Source organism: Danio rerio, chromosome 23, assembly GCF_052040795.2.
Source record: "Danio rerio strain M-AB ecotype USA chromosome 23, GRCz13ab, whole genome shotgun sequence".
Lineage (NCBI taxonomy): Eukaryota > Metazoa > Chordata > Actinopteri > Cypriniformes > Danionidae > Danio > Danio rerio.
This window is the reverse complement of record NC_141043.1, coordinates 21,050,887-21,070,998: the sequence shown is the minus strand read 5'-3', so window position 1 is coordinate 21,070,998 and position 20,112 is coordinate 21,050,887. Positions and strand designations below refer to the sequence as shown.

Below are 20,112 nucleotides of genomic sequence, written 5' to 3'. Positions count from 1 at the left end.
TTAAAAACAGTTTAAGTAGCATGTTATTAGCATGAGTGTAGTACAAATTAGCATTTTATTAGCATGATTCTAGTATGAATTAGCATGTTATTGGCATGCTTCTAGCATGAATTAGCATGTTACTAGCATGATTCTAGAGTAAATTAGCATGTCACTAACATGATTCTAGTATGAATTAGCATGCTACTAGCATGATTCTAGTATGTATTAGCATGTTACTAGCATGATTCTAGCATGAATTAGCATGTTACTAGTATGATTCTAGCATTAATTAGCATGTAACTAGCATGATTCTAGCATGCATTAGCATGTTACTAGCCTGATTCTAGTATGATTTTGACTATTAATAGCATGATTCTAGTATGAATTAGCAGGTTATTAGCATGATTCTAGCATGAATTAACATGATTCTAGTATGAATTAGCATGTTACTAGCATGATTCTAGCATGAATTAGCATGTTACTAGTATGATTCTAGCATGAATTAGCATGTTACTAGCATGATTCTAGCATGCATTAGCATGTTACTAGCATGATTCTAGTATGAATTTGCTTGTTACTAGCACGATTCTAGTATGAATTAGCATGTTATTAGCATGATTCTAGCATGCATTAGCATGTTACTAGCATGATTATAGTATAAATTAGCATGTTATTAGCATAATTCTGGTATGAATTAGCATGTTACTAGCATGATTCTAGTATAAATTAGCATGTTACTAACATGATTCTAGCATGAATTAGCATGTTATTAGCAAGATTCTAGCATAAATTAGCATGTTATTAGCATGATTGTAGTATGAATTAGCATGTTACTAGCATGATTCTAGTATGAATTAGCATGTCACATAGCATGCTTAGGTGGTTGCTAGGGTATTCTGAGTGGTTGCTAAGTCGTTGCTAGGGTGTCCTGAGTGGTTGTTGGGTGGTTGCTAAGATGTTGCTAGGCGGTTGCTAGGGTGTTGCTAGGTGTTTGCTATGGTGTTCTGAGTGGTTGCTAGGTGGTTGCTAAGGCATTGCTAGGCGGTTGCTAGGGTGTTTTGAGTGGTTGCTAGGTTGTTGCTAGGCAGTTGCTAGGGTGCTCTGATTGGTTGCTAGGTGGTTGCTAAGGTCTTGCTAGGCGGTTGCTAGGGTGTTGCTAGGTGGTTGCTAGGGTGTTCTGAATGGTTGCTAGGTGGTTGCTAAGGTGTTGCTAGGCGGTTGCAAGGGTGTTCTGAGAGGTTGTTAGGTGGTTGCTAAGGTGTTGCTAGGTGATTACTATGGTGTCCTGAGTGGTTGCTAGGTGGTTGCTAAGGTGTTGCTAGGCGGTTGCTAGGATGTCTTGAGTGGTTGCTAGGTTGTTGCTAAGGTGTTGCTAGGCGGTTGCAAGGGTGTTCTGAGTGGTTGCTAAGGTGTTGCTAGGTGGTTGCTAAGGAGTCCTAAGTGGTTGCTAGGTGGTTGCTAATGTGTTGCTAGGGTATTCTGAGTGGTTGCTAAGGCGTTGCTAGGCGGTTGCTAGGGTGTCCAGAGTGGTCGCTAGGCCCTTACTCCGTTGCTAGGGTAATTTGGGTGGTTGCTAGGCAGTTGCTAGGGTACCCTGGGTGGTTACTAGGCAAGCCCCACATACATGCTTGATAAAACATTTATACTTAGTAAGCATTTCTAGCAAGTTACAGTACTTGGCTAGTCAATATTAGCATGTAGCTAATCACTGCTAGCATGTGTAGCATATAGGAAGTTCCGTTTGCTAGTATGAGTCAAACGAGCCAATCTCCAAGTCTCTACGATGTTCTGATGCTGGGATATAGCTGTTGATGAATGGTTGTTAGGGTACTCTGTTTTGTTGCTATGGGCGAGGTTACAGAGTGAACTTGAATGTGGTTGGCTGTCTAAATCAAATGAACCAACTCCCATGTCTCTATGACACTGCTATGCAAAGATATGCATCTTGGCCTATTTTAATGGAAGTCTATGGAATCAATTTGGGGGCGTGGCTTGTGAGCTTCATTATCATATTGAGATGCTCATTGGTTGTGTGAGTCAGATGAGCCATCCCCCAAGTCAATAGGACACTGATAAGCAAAGATATGCATGTAGGCCAGTTATTAACGTGAGTCTAGTATGAATTAGCATGTTACTAGCATGATTCTAGTACAAATTAGCATGTCATTAGCATGTTTCCAGTATGAGTTAGCATGTCATTAGCATGATTAGCATATGAGTAGCATGTTGCTAGCATGATTGGCATGTCATTAGCATGTTAGAATTATAAGCATTTAATAGCACAGCTAATTACAGTCTATAGGACAGTTGCTAGGGTAAAGTATGTGGTAGTTAGGGGTGTGGCTAGAAAGTTAAAAGGCCATCAGTGATTGGCTGCTGGCTAGACTGAGTTAAATGAGCTCAGCCATTAGTCTCTATGACAGTCTGATGCAGAGTTATGAGCTCACAAAGTTTGATCCCATGTTAAGTCAATGAGAGTCTTTTGTAATGGAAGTCTACGGGACAGTTGCTAGGGTGCAGTATGTGGTAGTTAGGGGTGTGGCTAGAAAGTTAAAAGCTCATCAGTTATTGGCAGTTTGGTAGTCTGAGTTAAATAAGCTCAGCCATTAGTCTGTAGGACAGTCTGATGCAGAGTTATGAGCTCATAAAGTTTGATCCCATGTTAAGTCAATGAGAGTCTTTTGAATAGAAGTCTATGGGACAGTTACTAGGGTCAAAAAGTGGTTGCTAGGGCGTGGCTAGAAAGTTTAAAGGTGATCAGTCATTGGCAGTTTGATAGTCTGAGTTAAATGAGCCCAGTTAGAAGTATGTGTGACAGTCTGACGCAGAGTTATGAGCTCACAAAGTTTGATCCAATGTTAAGCCTATGGGATTTTTCCGACAGTCCCGGGACGTTTTTCGGAAAACCGAAAGTCGGATCAGTCTGAGGAGATATAGCAACACGAGTCAGAATAGTTTGGAGGTCTGGAGCGAGTTTGGTGGTAATAGCTCAAAAGCTCTAGGAGGAGATAGAGTCAGAAATTTAGTCTCAGAAGAATAATAAAAACTAGAATTGTACATTTCCTAAAGGAAATGTGAATGGGGTTTGCGTGGCAAATCGATGGGGTACAATGTATTTGTTTTGGTAGCTAGGGTGTTCTGAATGGTTGCTAGGGTGTTCTGAGTGGTTGCTATGTGGTTGCTAAGGTGTTGCTAGGCGGTTGCTAGGGTGTCGTGAGTGGTTGCTAATGTGTTGCTAGGCGGTTGCTAGGGTGTTCTGAGTGGTTGCTAGGTGGTTGCTAAGGTGTTGTTAGGTGGTTGCTAAGGTGTCCTAAGTGGTTGATAGGTGGTTGCTAAGGTGTTGCTAGGCGGTTGCTAGGGTGTTCTGAGTGGTTGCTAGGTGGTTGCTAAGGTGTTGCTAGGTGGTTGCTAGGGTATTCTAAGTGGTTGCTAAGGCGTTGCTAGGCAGTTGCTAGGGTATTCTGAGTGGTTGCTAAGGTGTTTCTAGGCGGTTGCTATGGTGTCCTGAGTGGTTGCTAGGTGGTTTCTAAGGTGTTGCTAGGCGGTTGCTAGGGTATTCTAAGTGGTTGCTAAGGCGTTGCTAGGTGGTTGCTAGGGTGTCCTAAGTGGTTGCTAGGTGGTTGCTAAGGTGATGCTAGGCGGTTGCTAGGGTATTCTAAGTGGTTGCTAGGGTGTCCTGAGTGGTTGCTAGGTGGTTGCTAAGGTGTTGCTAGGCGGTTGCTAAGGTGTCCTAAGTGGTTGCTAGGTGGTTGCTAAGGTGTTGCTAGGTGGTTGCTAGGGTATTCTGAGTGGTTGCTAAGGCGTTGCTAGGCGGTTGCTAGGGTGTCCTGAGTGGTCGCTAGGCCCTTACTAAGGCGTTACTAGGCGGTTGCTAGGTGGTTGCTAGGCGGTTGCTAGGGTAATTTGGGTGGTTGCTAGGCAGTTGCTAGGGTACCCTGGGTGGTTACTAGGCAAGCCTCACATACATGCCTGATGAAATATTTATACTTAGTGAGCATTTCTAGCAAGTTACAGTACATGGCTAGTCAATATTAGCATGTAGCTAGTCACTGCTAGCATGTGTAGCATATAGGAAGTTCCGTTTGCTAGCATGAGTCAAACGAGCCAATCCCCAAGTCTCTACGATGTTCTGATGCCGAGATATAGCTGTTGATGAACGGTTGCTAGGGTACTCTCTTTTGTTGCTATGGGCGAGGTTACAGAGTGAACTTGAATGTGGTTGGCTGTCCAAGTCAAATGAGCCAACCCCCAAGTCAATAGGACAGTGCTAAGCAAAGATATGCATGTAGGGCAGTTATAATGGCAGTCTATGGGACCAGTTTGGGGGCGTGGCTTGTGAGATTCATTATCATATTGAGATGCTCATTGGTTGTCTGAGTCAGATGAGCCATCCCCCAAGTCTATAGGACACTGCTAAGCAAAGATATGCATGTAGGCCAGTTATAATGGCAGTCTATGGGACCAGTTTGGGGGCGTGGCTTGTGAGCTTCATTATCATATTGAGATGCTGATTGGTTGTCTGAGTCAGATGAGCCCACCCCCATGTCTCTATGACACTTCTATGTAATGTTATAGATGTGTGACCTTTATAATGGAAGTCAATGGGATCTGCAATGGGACGTCCCACCCCATGTTAAGTCAATGGGGCACTTATTAAGGGTCTTTAAGTGGTTTGGGGGGGCGTGGCTTGTGAGCTTCAAAATCATAATGAGATGCTGATTGGTTGCCTTAGTCAAATAAGCCAACCCCCAAGTCTGTATGACAGTGCTATGTACTTTGATTGACATATGACATTTATAATGGGAGTCAATGTAATGAATGGGAGTCAATGGGCAATGTAAAGTCAATGGGGACCATTTTGGGACGTCCTAGCACCCCAGGGGTACAACCTATACCCCCTTTCAGGGTATGTTCTCACTTAGGCTGCAACCCCCTACAGATGTTGTGAATCCCATATTTCTATGAAATTCACACTCGGCGCTGTGATTCGTCAAAGTTCGGCTCCATGTAAAGTCAATGGAGACTTTGGGACGTCCTAGCTCCCCAGGGGTACAACATTTACCGCCTTTCGGGGTGTGGGTTGAAGCCTCCTATAACCCTCTCGAGATGTCGCGAATCCCATGTCTCTACGAATTTTACTGTTGGCGCTACGGCGATTTCCGGGAATAGTATCTTACGAGTGTCTAGAAAATGAATGGGAGTCAATGGGGCCCATGTTAGTCAATGGGAGCACTTTGGGACCTCCTAGAGCCCCAGGGGTGCAACTTTTACCCCCTTGCGAGGTATGTTCTTACTTAGGCTGCAACCCCCTACAGATGCTGTGAATCTCATATTTCTATGAAATTCACACTCGGCGCTGTGATTCGTCAAAGTTCGGCTCAATGTTAAGTCTATGGGATTTTTGGGGGGGTTTTTTGGCCCCTGCGGGGCCAAAAAACCCCCCACCCCTTATAAAAGTCATAGCACACCATTCCCGACAAGACCGCACGATTTGACCCCACTTTCAAGGGTCTGGGACGAAAGCTGCGGGACTAGTTACGCGCCGAACTTTGGGCGGAAGTAAGAATAATAATTATAACTAGAATTGTACATTTCCTAAAGGAAATGTGAATGGGGTTTGCGTGGCAAATCGATGGGGTACAAAATGGTAGTAAACTGGGCAATAGCACTGGAAAGGTAAGAAATGGTTAAATTCATGTGTTTATGTGGTTGCTAGGGTATTGTACATGGTTGCTAGGCTGTGGCAACGCTGTTTTAGTGGGTGAACTCAATAGAGATTTGATCAACCTGCATCAAAAGAACCCAAACCCTGTCTTTCTACGATATTCCTGTGCTGAAATATGACTTGTTTATGTTGTTTTATGGTTGTTAGGGGGCTTAACGTGGTTGCTAGGGGGTGTTTACAAATGTGTTATGTCACTACGTAATACCGACTTGATAGGCCGAGTAAAATGAGCCCACTCTCAAGCTTCTACGACTCTCTAATCTCGATATCAATGTCAGCCATTTTGTGTCCATGTTAAGTCAATGGGGATTTTTGGATGTCAGCCATTTTGTGCCAATGTCAGCCATTTTGTGCCAATGTTATGTCTATGGAACCATTTTGGGTTACGTTTTTGCCTCAAAAGGGAGCACTTTACCACTGTCCACTACATGATTATCATGTTGTTAGAATGATGCTAGCATGATGCTAATCGTGTTAGCATCACGCTAGCAACATGCTAATTGAGTTGCTAGCATCATGCTAACATTATTAGCATGTAGCTAGCATGATGCTAATTGTGTTAGCATCATGCTAACAACATGCTAATCGAGTTGCTAGCATCATGCTAACATTATTAGCATGTAGCTAGCATGATGCTAATTGTGTTAGCATCATGCTAACAACATGCTAATCGAGTTGCTAGCATCATGCTAACATTATTAGCATGTAGCTAGCATGATGCTAATTGTGTTAGCATCATGCTAACAACATGCTAATCGAGTTGCTAGCATCATGCTAACATGATTAGCATGTAGCTAGCATGATGCTAATCGTGTTAGCATCATGCTAACAACATGCTAATCGAGTTGCTAGCATCATGCTAACATGATTAGCATGTAGCTAGCATGATGCTAATCGTGTTAGCATCATGCTAGCAACATGCTAATCGAGTTACTAGCATGATGCTAACATGATTAGCATGTAGCTAGCATGATGCTAATCGTGTTAGCATCATGTTAGCAACATGCTAATCGAGTTGCTAGCATGATGCTAACATGATTAGCATGTAGCTAGCATGATGGTAATCGTGTTAGCATCATGCTAATCGAGTTGCTAGCATCATGCTAGCAGCAGTGCTAGGGTGCCCTGAGTGTTTGCTAGGTGGTTGCTAAGGTGTTGCTAGGTGGTTGCTAGGGTATTCTGAGTGGTTGCTAAGGCGTAGCTAGGCGGTTGCTAGGGTGTCCTGAGTGGTCGCTAGGCCCTTACTAAGGCGTTACTAGGCGGTTGCTAGGGTAATTTGGGTGGTTGCTAGGCAGTTGCTAGGGTACCCTGGGTGGTTACTAGGCAAGCCTCACATACTTGCCTGATGAAATATTTATACTTAGTAAGCATTTCTAGCAAGTTACAGTACATGGCTAGTCAATATTAGCATGTAGCTAGTCACTGCTAGCATGTGTAGCATATAGGAAGTTCCGTTTGCTAGCATGAGTCAAACAAGCCAATCCCCAAGTCTCTACGATGTTCCGATGCTGAGATATAGCTGTTGATGAACGGTTGCTAGGGTACTCTGTTTTGTTGCTATGGGCGAGGTTGCAGAGTGAACTTGAATGTGGTTGGCTGTCCAAGTCAAATGAGCCAACCCCCAAGTCAATAGGACACTGCTAAGCAAAGATATGCATCTAGGCCAGTTATAATGGCAGTCTATGGGACCAGTTTGGGGGCGTGGCTTGTGAACTTCATTATCATATTGAGATGCTCATTGGTTGCCTGAGTCAGATGAGCAATCCCCCAAGTCAATAGGACACTGCTAAGCAAAGATATGCATGTAGGGCAGTTATAATGGCAGTCTATGGGACCAGTTTGGGGGCGTGGCTTGTGAGATTCATTATCATATTGAGATGCTGATTGGTTGTCTGAGTCAGATGAGCCCACCCCCATGTCTCTATGACACCCCTATGTAATGTTATAGATGTGTGACCTTTATAATGGAAGTCAATGGGATCTGCAATGGGACATCCCACCCCATGTTAAGTCAATGGGGCACTTATTAAGGGTCTTTAAGTGGTTTGGGGGGCGTGGCTTGTGAGCTTCAAAATCATAATGAGATGCTGATTGGTTGCCTTAGTCAAATAAGCCAACCCCCAAGTCTGTATGACAGTGCTATGTACTTTGATTGACATATGACATTTATAATGGGAGTCAATGTAATGAATGGGAGTCAATGGGCAATGTAAAGTCAATGGGGACCCTTTTGGGACGTCCTAGCACCCCAGGGGTACAACCTATACCCCCTTTCAGGGTATGTTCTCACTTAGGCTGCAACCCCCTACAGATGTTGTGAATCCCATATTTCTATGAAATTCACACTCGGCGCTGTGATTCGTCAAAGTTCGGCTCCATGTAAAGTCAATGGAGACTTTGGGACGTCCTAGCTCCCCAGGGGTACAACATTTACCGCCTTTCGGGGTGTGGGTTGAAGCCTCCTATAACCCTCTCGAGATGTCGCGAATCCCATGTCTCTACGAGTTTCACTGTTGGCGCTACGGCGATTTCCGGGAATAGTATCTTACGAGTGTCTAGAAAATGAATGGGAGTCAATGGGCCAATGTAAGTCAATGGGAGCACTTTGGGACGTCCTAGAGCCCCAGGGGTGCAACTTATACCCCCTTGCGTGGTATGTTCTCACTTAGGCTGCAACCCCCTACAGATGCTGTGAATCCCATATTTCTATGAAATTCACACTCGGCGCTGTGATTCGTCAAAATTCGGCTCAATGTTAAGTCTATGGGATTTTTGGGGGGGTTTTTTGGCCCCTGCGGGGCCAAAAAACCCCCCACCCCTTATAAAAGTCATAGCACACCATTCCCGATAAGACCGCACGATTTGACCCCACTTTGAAGGGTCTGGGACGAAAGCTGCGGGACTAGTTACGCGCCGAAAAATGGTACGGAAGAAGGAAGAAGAAGAAGAATAATAAACCACAATAGTAAGAATGGACTTTGCCTATGGCAAACCCCATTAATAATAAACCACAATAGTAAGAATGGACTTTGCCTATGGCAAACCCCATTAAATATAATAATAAGTTTAAATAGCATTTCAGTAGTCTGGCTTTGACAAGCCAGCCTAATTACTTTTATCAGCAGTCCCTAAAAAAGTTCAATATAGTAATATTAAATAAAAAGCAGCCATCCACATGAGGTTTCAGGGGTGAATAAAGATCTAAAAGAAATAAATCCAAGCATTTTACTCAAAAAAATCTATATTTAAAACTTTCTAAACTTTTTTTGTGTGAATTTGAGTGACCAACATTCATCGTTGTCTCTCTTTTTGTTAGGTGCATTTAGTGCCATTGGCTGGACAGTGCCATTAATACCATTATACCATTACAATTTAGCTCACTGTCCAAAAGTTCTGTCTCAAAACTATACATTATATAATCAATTTTTGTTGTCTTTTTTAAATTTTTTAATTTTATTTATCTTTTTTTATTTAAGTTTGGTCATAAAAATGATTCTGTTAACCAAGACTAAATTCTTTCTGGTCTTGGCAAAGAAAGCCAAACCACAACTTAAAATATTTTTTAAATGACATTTATTTTTGTTTTCATTAGGTGAATGGCTTACATGGTGCAGTCAATATCGTGAAGCTCCTGAAGAGTCGTGGAGTAAAGCTCCTGTATGTTTTAGATGAAGGTCTGGCAGTGCTGGACGGTGTTATCAGTGGCCTAGATGGACCTGCTGCCCTGTGAGCCCTTATTTCGAAGAGCTCTACTAATATTGACATTGAATGATTGAATGTGTGTGTAACTGATACCTGATTTGTGTTATAGAATAGGTATCAGTGAGAAGGGTCAGACCACAGTAAAGCTGAGTGTCAGTACTTCTCCAGGACATTCATCCATGCCACCCAGAGAGAGTAGCATTGGCATCTTGGCTTCAGCAGTCAGAAGGTAAACGAACACCCATACTTCCTTTCCACAGTTTTGTTACTTTATTTACACAACGACAGTGTGAAACTGAAGTTATAATCTCTGTATAAACTACAGAACAACATCGAAGAACTTACAGGATCATATTTGCGCATTCATGTAGTGTTACATTACAAAGTTGCCAACTACTTTGACTTAAATAATAAATTATACATTACATAAGTTTAGTAGATAATTCTGAAACTTGTCATTTACTGTTATAACCAACATGAATGACAGCTCAGGAGTAATGATGCTGTTGATTTTGTCATATCAATTAAAAAATTAATCAACATTTTTTGTTAGTACATATAAAGTACAGTAGATAATAGGCATTGAAGGCGTCCGGCATGCAGTATAACTTTTTAAAAGGCATAATTGGGGAACTTTACAGATGTTTTTTCTTCTCTTTTTAGTAAATGTTGTGTTGTGGAAGTATTTTATTATTATTTTTTAATAATGAATAGTGGCATGACACCACTGCGCTACAGAATTAATATAAATTAATATTAGGCATGAGAGGATAACTATTTTCAAGGTACACCACAGTTTAGAAAAGTTAAGCCTTTTAGTTTTGCTATACCGTTCCTATGATAGATGAAAAAAAATTTAAAAATTTTTTTTTTTTAGATTAACAGTATCTCCAGCAGAAAAGATATCCATAGATGTTGTTTTAAATTGTAAAGAAAAATGTAAAGAAATCAGTGTTTTTGAAACAAATGAAGACAGCAGAAGTCAGTCATTCATTTGAATTGTTTAGTCTCACATGTTTACTGTAACAAAATATTTGGTCCCACTTTATATTAAGTGGCCTTAACTAATATGTACTTACACAGGAATTAATACATGTATGTAATTACATCTGTAATTAACTTTTGTAATTACATTTGTAAATACACTGTTGACCATCCCTTACACCTTAACCCACCCTTAAACCTACCCATGCCACCAAACCTGTCCATAACCCAACCTCTATCCCAACTCAAAAGCACCACAAGTGTTCTCAAATACATTATAAACACAGTAAGTACATTGTATTTATTTTTTGATGTAAGTACATAGTAGTTAAGGACACTTAATATAAAGTGGGACCAAATATTTAAAGCGTTTCTAGAAAAATATATTGTATTCAAAGAGGGAAACATTTGTTTAGTTTTTATACCCAGGCACGCAAAAAGAAATTATTTTAGAGCAGTAATCACAATACCGTAAAACTGTGCTATTTTTATCCAAGGTTATCACACCGTCAGAATCTTATACCGGCCAGTGCCTAATGAATATACATTGTTCTCTGTAATATCTGTTTCCAGGCTGGAGGAAAATCCAATGCCCAGACTATTTGGTTATGGCCCAGAGCGCAGCACATTTGAACACCTGGCACATAAGGTAAAACTCTGCAAGAAGAGGTTTTTACATTTCATGAAATTCTGATTTGTTTTCTGCATACAGTATATGAAAATCTATTTTTCTTGTTTTTATTTTATAGTTCGGCTTGCCTCTCAGATTCATCATGTCTAATCTGTGGCTCTTCTCTCCTCTTCTCAGCAGGTAGTTCATATTGATGCTCTTAATGCCATCTACAATAATTATTGTGATGTCAAACCATGTTTCCTGATTTTTCCTGCATCTGAAATGTTTAGGACCAGTAACTAATACATTCTCTTGACCATCTCCTGTTGTGCTCTTATATGACAAGCTTGATACATAATTATTTGTAACAGTATAAATATTTGATACTATTATATGTATTATAATTGTACATTTTATTTTATAAAATTATTAATAATATCAATTATGTTATATTCTTTATGTTCATATTCTCTCTCTCTCTCTCTCTCTCTCTCTCTCTCTCTCTCTCTCTATATATATATATATATATATATATATATATATATATATATATATATACATATTCTTTACAAGATAATATATAACAAGTAATAACAAGTAATACTATTATTATTTAAAAATACATTTAACAGAAAGTGATGGTACAAGCTTTTACATTTTTACAAAATAGGTTTATTCAACACAAATACTGCTCTTTTACTGGCTTTCTATTTATTATAGAACATTCACAACTAAATCATATCTAAATGATTTCTAAAGACCATGTGAGACTGAAGAACATAGTAAAGGCTGCTAAAATTATTTGTCTTAAAATTTAACAATATTTCATAATATTGAAGTATTTTATATATAAAAAAGACTTTTAAACATAACTTTTTTCTTACCATATTAATTACCTTATTGATTGATTTCAATCAACAACAACTTTGTGCATAAACAGTGCAGGCTTGTAAATAACCCCCTGAGTTTGTGTCTCTTTCATATTCAGAGTGTTGGAGAGGAAACCTGATACAAACGCATTCGTGAGGACCACGACTGCCGTCACAATGTTCAACTCTGGTGTAAAGGTAGGCCACTTTGTTTGCAAGTTCAATAAGTAGTTAGCGCAAATGGAGATCTCATTATTTCTTTTTCTCTAACAGATTAACATAATCCCGTCATACGCCGAGGCTTATGTCAATTTCCGTATCCACTCAGCCCAAACGCTGCAGGAGGTGAGAGGTTACAGCAATGACTAATTCAGTCCAGACTACAATTCCAATAGCTCATCTATTAACTTTCACTCTTCTAACTTGTATGTATATATAACTCGTATAAATCACTCAGAATAAGTCACTGAGATCACCTTACAGAGTATTGAATTGCTATTAAGGCATACTTAAAGGATTAGATCACCCAAAATTTAATATTCTGTTATTAATTGACCTTAAGTCATTCCAATGGCCTGAAACATTCATTCTTCTTCAGACTTTCAAAGTCTATAAAAGAGACCAAAAACATTGACAATCATTCCATGTACCTTCAGTGGTTCAACTTTAATCATATGAAACTCCCAAGAACTCTTGTGTGCCAAAAAAATTGTAAAAATGAATCTATTCACCTACGTCTTCACTGCTGCTTTAGTTTATGGTGCGCATATATTACAGAGGGTTTAATGTATTTGCCATTAGTCAACTTTTACACATCTCCATTCAGCTGAAAAGTTTAAAATTTGAGGTGTGATTTTGTGCAGTACAGCCAATGTAATCTATATGTTGTGGTGCCTGTGTGGTATGTTATGTTGGTAAGACAAGTAGGCCTTTAAAAGTTCATATTTCTGAGCATTGATGCGCTATTTGACACCAGAAGTCCGGTTGCACAGCATTTTTTCAGTTATGAGAAATTCTGTCTCCACTCTACAACACAAAGGGGATTGAATTTGTTAAGTGTCCTCTAGAGGATGACACGGGAGTGGATTTTCACTCCTGTCCCGTCCCACTCCCACAGAAAGAAATCTTGTCTCGTCCCTCTCCCAGAGCAAAGTTTAAAAAATAATCTTGTCCCATCCCGCTCCTGGTAAAATGACTCCCATTCCTGTACCACTCCCATTTATATTTTTTCTACTTTTAAGCAGGTCGCACACCAGAAGCGCCGCTCGGCGCCGCGACACGGCGCGTACATGACAGATTAAAGTATCGCACACCAGACGCGCACATTCGAATGATATTTAACATGAAACTAATCAGATGGCGCTCTGTGGCGCGGCTGAAAAATGAACTGCGTCCTGAGCCGTCGCCGGGCGCCGCCGACAGCCGCCGACTTGCGGCGCCGGTGTGTGTATCCTGATAGAATCAGAAAATGATTAGAATTCTAAAATACGTGGCGCTGCGCGGCGCGCCGCCGAGCGTCGCTTCTGGTGTGCGACCTGCTTTAGTCTCCAGAGTCCAGGTAATACATAGAATTTGATTTTATTAGCTCCCCATCCTGTTTTAGACAGCTGCTGAGTATCTGCTTCTAAATTAGATTTTTTTTTAGATTTCCTAAAGATCAGTTACAATAAATAAAAGATAAAACAGTAAAGTTCACACCAAGCTGCATTTTATTCATTTATTAAAACGTTTTTTTTAATTAACATGTTAACAATTGTCATCCAATTTGCTCTTGCATAATGAGAGAGAAATGAGGAAGCATACACAATTTAAACACATTGATTAAACATGAACACATTATATACAGTATATATACACACAACGTTTGTTTCTGCTTATTTGATTTAAACTAAAACATGTGGCTGTATGCATTATATGCATCCTGATATGAAAACATTCAGTATGATTGTGGTTTTATAGAAAAAGTTAGTCACTTGGAAAATTAACAGCAGATATTGCAGTCCTCGTCACTCACCACCATGCATGCATAAGTGCTGTATAGTATTCCCACAACATTCTGACACACTATGACGCTCTAATACCCTGTCTGAAAAGTCTAGTGGCTGTGAATGGGCTTTTTACAATGTCTGCTATACTGTTAATATTGTTTTTGGTGTGTTTCCATAGATGAATATGGCCACTGTGTTAAATGCACAGTATTACAATCTTATTGCCACATTAGATCGTTATGATAACATAATATATTCCTTCAGTGATTTCCTGAAGATAAATACCAAAAATAACACAACTGGAATAACTACAACATTCGCGATTGTCTGATCTCTTATGGTGCAAGAGATTGTGATGTCATATGATGATGTGTGCTGGTGCTGTAGTGCTGTCCCAATTCTTAGGAGTAAATTTTAAAGCCCTCTGTTTTAAGGGCCAAGGGGATTGGGAAGAGGTAGGGGTACAGAAATAGAATTGGAATTGGGCCTAATTCATCTTGTTTCAATTAAATTTATTAAATTTAATTTACTTTGGATGAAAACACTAACCTATGACTGTTGCAAGGATTTTTTTCGCCAAACGAGACTAAACACCCGATGATTGTTGTAATCGTATTAAAAGGAAACTACAAAATGGCAGTGCAACTTATTTTTAGCGCACTTTCAACCAACCACAATGGGTACCAAAATGCTGTACATAAAAACACATAATACATGCAAACATAAAAGAAACCAACTCACAACACATGATTAAAAGCTAAAGAAAATAAATGTGTTTTCAGTGACCTGAATGTTGAAGATGTTCTTAAGGAGAGTGGAAGATTGTTCCAAAGTCTTGGAGCTGCTACTGAAAAAGCTCTATTACCTTGACATTTCAAGCGCAATCGCTGAACTTGAAAATAGAGTTGATCCTTACAGCGAAAAGATCTCATGGGTTGGTGCATTTTAGTTAGCTCAGAAATATACTCAGGGGCCAGGCCATGGAGGGATTTAAAAACATTATTCTAAACTGGATTGGTGGCCAGTGTAGTGAAACCAGTACAGGTGTGGTGTGCTCTCCTGTTTTGTGCCTGTTAAAAGCAATGCAGTTTAGTTCTGGACCGGCTGCAGGCGAGAGAGAGGCCTGACTCACATCCAGATACAAAGAGTTGCAATAATCCAGACGAGATGTGTAGATACGCGTGTGTAGATGTGTAGATACGTTGACGTCCTTTTTATTCTTGTTTAATTAGTTGTTTGGGTAAAGGTTTTGACTATAACATTTCTTTTTTATAGTCTGTTATGCTTTTCTTTATTTGTGATGTATTATTAGGATTTGTTTTTGTGTTTTCGTTTTGAATATGTAAGTTGTGTAATTTACTAATGTGTATTGTGTTGTGAGATTAATGTACTGTATGAGATCATGTGATTCGTGTATAAATAGAGCAACATGTTGTGATGAATACTGTCAGATGAAGAGCCGGTGTGTTCCAAACACTACATGCTTTGTGTTAGCCTTTTTAATTTAATAAATTAGTGATTTTTTGGGAGCTTTGGTGTTGCCGCCTTTTTTCAATATATTTTTTGCTGTTTAGCTGAGCACCCATTTAGAGTGATTGCAGTTGAACCACTGAATTCACATGAAATTTTTCTTGACTATGAAGGTCTCAAGACTATTGCTGAGGATTTCTCTCTGATTTTGTCTAAAATATATTTATGTTAAATGTGTCAGGGTTCTGCCACTCTGGTCTGGTAAATTTTTGTTTTGGTGGCAGAGCCCGGGCACTAGCTGTCTTGTCCTGTTTCTGTCTTTGTATGCCTCTGTGTGCGCGCACGCCGTCGTGGGTGTACGCAGAGTGTGCACGCTCCCGCTCTGTGTGCCTCGGACGCGCGCGTTTGTACTAGTGTTTCTGTTTTTCTGTCAGCATCGCGCTGCTTCATTCATGGCGCCTCCGTCTAGTTGGTTTCAGTTTTGGTTGGCGCTGAGATGAATCATGCGCATTGCATATGCGCACGGTAAGGTGTTTATCAATCGTGTGCTCATGTCTTGCGTCTCTTGTCAAAGCACGTGGCTTGGTGTTTACATTATGGTCGCGTGCTTTGTTGTGTGCTTCAGTGTTGTGCTTGTGTTGTCATGAACATGTGGTTAATGAGTTCTCTCATTGGCTGCATGTTCTTGTCCTGTTTTATGTGAGCGCATGGCTTGTCTTGTCTCTGTCATGCGCTCTCCCGTCTATTGTCTAGTCCCACCCCGCTTGTTAACCCATTATTAGTTAATTATGTTCATCTGTTGTGTGTTAATTTTCTCCTCCTTATAATCTCCTCATGTCTTCTGTTCTGTGCCAGTTCGACGTCTATACTCCCTCTGTGTTCCTGTTCCAGTCGTGTCTTGCCAGCCGAACCAAGTTTGTCTGTTTGTTTTATACTTATGTTTTTCCCCCTCAGGGTAGTTTGTTTTGCCTTTTTGTTTTGTTTGTACTTTATTATTAATAAAACCCTTATTATTTGTTGCAATTGAGTCCTCGCTCTTTTTTTCCCCTCACCCGACCGTGACAAAATGATGGGGAAATTTCTCAGTGGATTGGAATGACATGAGGGAGTAACTAATAACAGATTTTTTTTTGAGTGAACTAACCCCTTAATGCAAAAATGTTAATCCTGTAATCATTTATGAACATTAAAGTTGTTCCAAACCTACTGTATATGTTTTCTTGCAGGTTCTGGAGTTGGTCCAGTCAACCATATCTGATGATCGTGTGAAGATAGAGATGGTGAATGGATTCGACCCGCTGCCCATCAGCTCCCATGATGAGCAATCGTTTGGGTTCCAGATAATCAAGAAAACAGTGCTGGGCATGTTTCCTCAGCTCACAGTGGCCCCTGGTTAGTCCTGTGATGCATTTTTGCTGAAGTGGCGCTTTCATACATCATTGACTTGAGAAAAGCCACTCTATGATTTGTTTTCACAGGCATCTGTGTGGGCAACACTGACAGCCGGCACTACAGAGACATCACCCAAGACATTTATCGCTTCGCTCCTTCGTGGTTCAAACCTGGGGATCCTCAGAGGTAAGGCTCTAACACTTAAATAGTAGAACTTTCAATGACAGGTTTTGTGGTTGATAATTTTAATTAAATTAGAACTTTTATAAAAGCAGAATTGCCCGGAAAAAAGTGGAATGTCACAGAATTTGTCAAAGTTTGGGTAAATAAAATAAAAGTATTGCTGTACATATGATCAATTCTCCAAATGTGACACTGTACCCCAAAACTAATATTATTTGTACAGGTATATTGACAATTGCCAATAATACAGTATATAAATCAAAATGATAATTTTTTAATGATAATTATTTTTATATTTTTTAATAATTAATAACGATATTTAGTACATTTCCTTTACAAAACTCAATTTCAAATTAAAAATGTGCATTAATAGGCACTTCATTTAAAGGAGGATTTCTAAGCCTATAGATTTTTTGGAACCCATCGATTTCGGATTTTGAGTTGTATTTCTGCCAAATATCGTCCTGTCCTAACAAAGGAAACATCAATCGAAAGCGTATTTATTTAGCTTTCGTGTATAATTCTCCATTTCTATGAATATAAATACTTTTGTCTGTGAATATCAGACTAAAAGAGACTATATAAATCAGAGATCTCTATGTATTTTGAATGAATGGTGCCATTTGGTATAGAGCACATACTGATTAGTTGAATTTAATATTACTAAGACGAACTAGTTCATTGATCTAGGTTGTCTAGTTCAATTAACTAGAATGCATTTCATAGGACCCTGTAATATAATTGAACATTCATGCACCTTCTTTAGATTCCATGGCGTGAACGAGAGAATCTCCATTCAGAACTATGAAGAGATTGTGCAGTTCTACTTCCAGCTCATGCAGAATAATGACATCATGAATCTGCCTCCACCTCACAGCAGCCAGCATGAGCTGTAAACGGTGGGATGTTACTTACACAGATCTCAAAACAGCTCGGGGGACATTTAAACACATGTGATTTGAACATTTGAAAAATTATAACATTAGAAAAAAACTAAAGAAATGAAGGTTGTGAGACTTTCGTACTTACATTCCTTACTGATCAATAAAAAAAAAACAGTATAGGCATTGACAGAAGAGCATAAGTGTTTATATAATTTTAAAATGAATCCTGCAATCAGGTTTACATCATATTCATGTATTTGCCAAATGTTTATACTTCAGATTCTAACTTCTGAAATGAACTCTTAAAACAGTGGCCCTCAATCCTGGTGCTCATAGCCGCCCGCTCTGCATATTTTGTATGTTTTTTTTCATAGGTTCATAGGTTTGGGTCACAATTAGATGACGATAAGTATACTGCCAAAGAAAATCACTGGATATTCTCCCATGATTCCAGTTTAAAAGCATGTTCAATTCAAAACATAATGTGCACAAGACGTGACTTCTGTGCTGATAACATGATTACCGTTAAATAAACCTTCACATTACTGTTAATGATTAAAAATGCTAATAACTGATTTTTTTGGCTGAAGTAAACTACAAATTCAGAAGAATTCCTGTGTGCAGGGGTAGAGAGCAGTGAACACTATGTAGGGAACATGTCAAGCTTAACACAGTTCTGGTTATGCAATCTAAATCAGGTGTGTTAAATAAAAGAGACCAGCAAAATAAGCAGTGCCAGGGGCAGCAAAGACCAGGATTGAGAAACGCTGGTCTTTAATTTGTGTAATTTAAATTGTTGACCAGCACTACATATATAGTTGAAGACAAAACTATGAGCCCTCCTGTGAAATGTTTTTTTCTTTTTCATAGCATGAACATTGTCACATTTTTCCTATAATAACTTTTCTATTTCTATTTAAGTAATAATATAAAAGATAAGGTCAATATTATTAGCACTATTTTTATTAGATTGGCTACAGAATTATCTACTGTTGTCCAATGACCTGCATAGCTATCCTAGTTTACCTAGTAAAGCCTTTAATTTGCAGTTTGTTTACTAGAAAATAAGTAGTGAAATATTATGTACTGTTATTATGGCAAATTCGTTATTAAGACAGATGTGTTTAACAATGTCTTGAAAAACACATTGTAAATTTGGAAAAGCACTTGTGAAATACTTTAGAATATGAAAGAATTATAAATTATACAGGAGGGCTAATCAATTAGCCTACAGCTGTATTTAACCCGCACAAATTTTGTTAGAGTAATGTAAATGGATGATTTATACATAAATGACCTACTGTTTGTTTTTTCTTTCTGAGGGTTTGGTAAACTAGTCAACCACTTATTTACACAATTTCCCTTTCAACATTAATGAAATCAGTTGCGGTGCACAGCTCTTTCCCAAACACATTAATGTAGTAACATGTTAAAGAGTAAAATAAATGTAGTTTACTTCAAAATTAGTTTTCTAGCTGAGCTTGTGCAGGTCAGTATTCAGATTAAATCATTTACCTCAGAACTTAATGTATTGAAAAACTCTCTCAAACGAGTCTTCTGGGTTTTGACATCATGCTACAACACTTTGTTAATTTTTGACATCACTTTTGTCGTGATTAATGAATAATCTGACCAAATTACTGTAAATTTGTTGGCTGAATGACTGAGTGAACATAAGCTACACTGCCCATGACTAAAAACACAAAACATTGCGAAGCATAATCATTACACTGTAACAGAGTGACTGTACAGAAAAACAACCAGCTAGTCATGCTAATAAATCAGACAAATGGGCATTATGATCCTTAAGTGATGAATAGTGTTTTACAATTTTGAGTGCCACTTTTTGCCTTTGAATGTTACTGGGTTTAGGAGAAATGATGGAGCTTGAGCAAACTAGTTACATTTTTTTAATTTGCTTCAGAACGCACAGATAATATTTTTGAATTCTGATATGCTGATTATTGTTATTGATTAACTTGAGAGTTTCATCTCAAACGGAGCACTCTACATACTCTGTCTGAAGTTAGTGTTTTAATTTATGCAGATTTTATTGAAGATTTAAGTTAACGGTGAGGTACATAAAAACGCCAATAGATTTTCATACAAATTAGTGATTTGTATGTGGAGTGGATTTGATATTCTGTAATTTATTGTTCTTTATTGCACTGCAAAGCTGTTAAATGTTACTTTAAATCCTAGTTATTTTTGCACTGAAATGGTCGTTTAATTGTTTACCTTCATTATTTTGAAATGTTTGTGATTGATGAGTTAATTTTTCATTTACAGTCAGTTAAATAAATATTTTTATTAATAGAAA

The 20,112-nt window shown here is 39.0% G+C and overlaps 1 protein-coding gene across 4 annotated transcripts in view; it reads left to right on the top strand.

The window, feature by feature from the left end:
* Positions 1 to 20,112, top strand: part of pm20d1.2 (peptidase M20 domain containing 1, tandem duplicate 2) — a 26,700-nt gene extending 6,588 nt beyond the window's left edge. For 3 of the 4 annotated variants that reach the window (XM_087306200.1, NM_001077301.1, XM_087306201.1), the window contains 9 exons: positions 9,300 to 9,433; positions 9,519 to 9,638; positions 10,967 to 11,042; positions 11,143 to 11,204; positions 11,995 to 12,073; positions 12,149 to 12,220; positions 16,560 to 16,725; positions 16,812 to 16,911; positions 17,675 to 20,112. In XM_087306200.1, the coding sequence (XP_087162326.1) occupies positions 9,300 to 9,433; positions 9,519 to 9,638; positions 10,967 to 11,042; positions 11,143 to 11,204; positions 11,995 to 12,073; positions 12,149 to 12,220; positions 16,560 to 16,725; positions 16,812 to 16,911; positions 17,675 to 17,804 (939 nt within the window). In that variant the 3' untranslated portion in view covers positions 17,805 to 20,112. Of the gene's footprint in view, positions 1 to 9,299; positions 9,434 to 9,518; positions 9,639 to 10,966; positions 11,043 to 11,142; positions 11,205 to 11,994; positions 12,074 to 12,148; positions 13,116 to 13,419; positions 16,351 to 16,559; positions 16,726 to 16,811; positions 16,912 to 17,674 lie in introns of those variants that run through there. The other variant, XR_015522971.1, reaches the window with a different exon arrangement.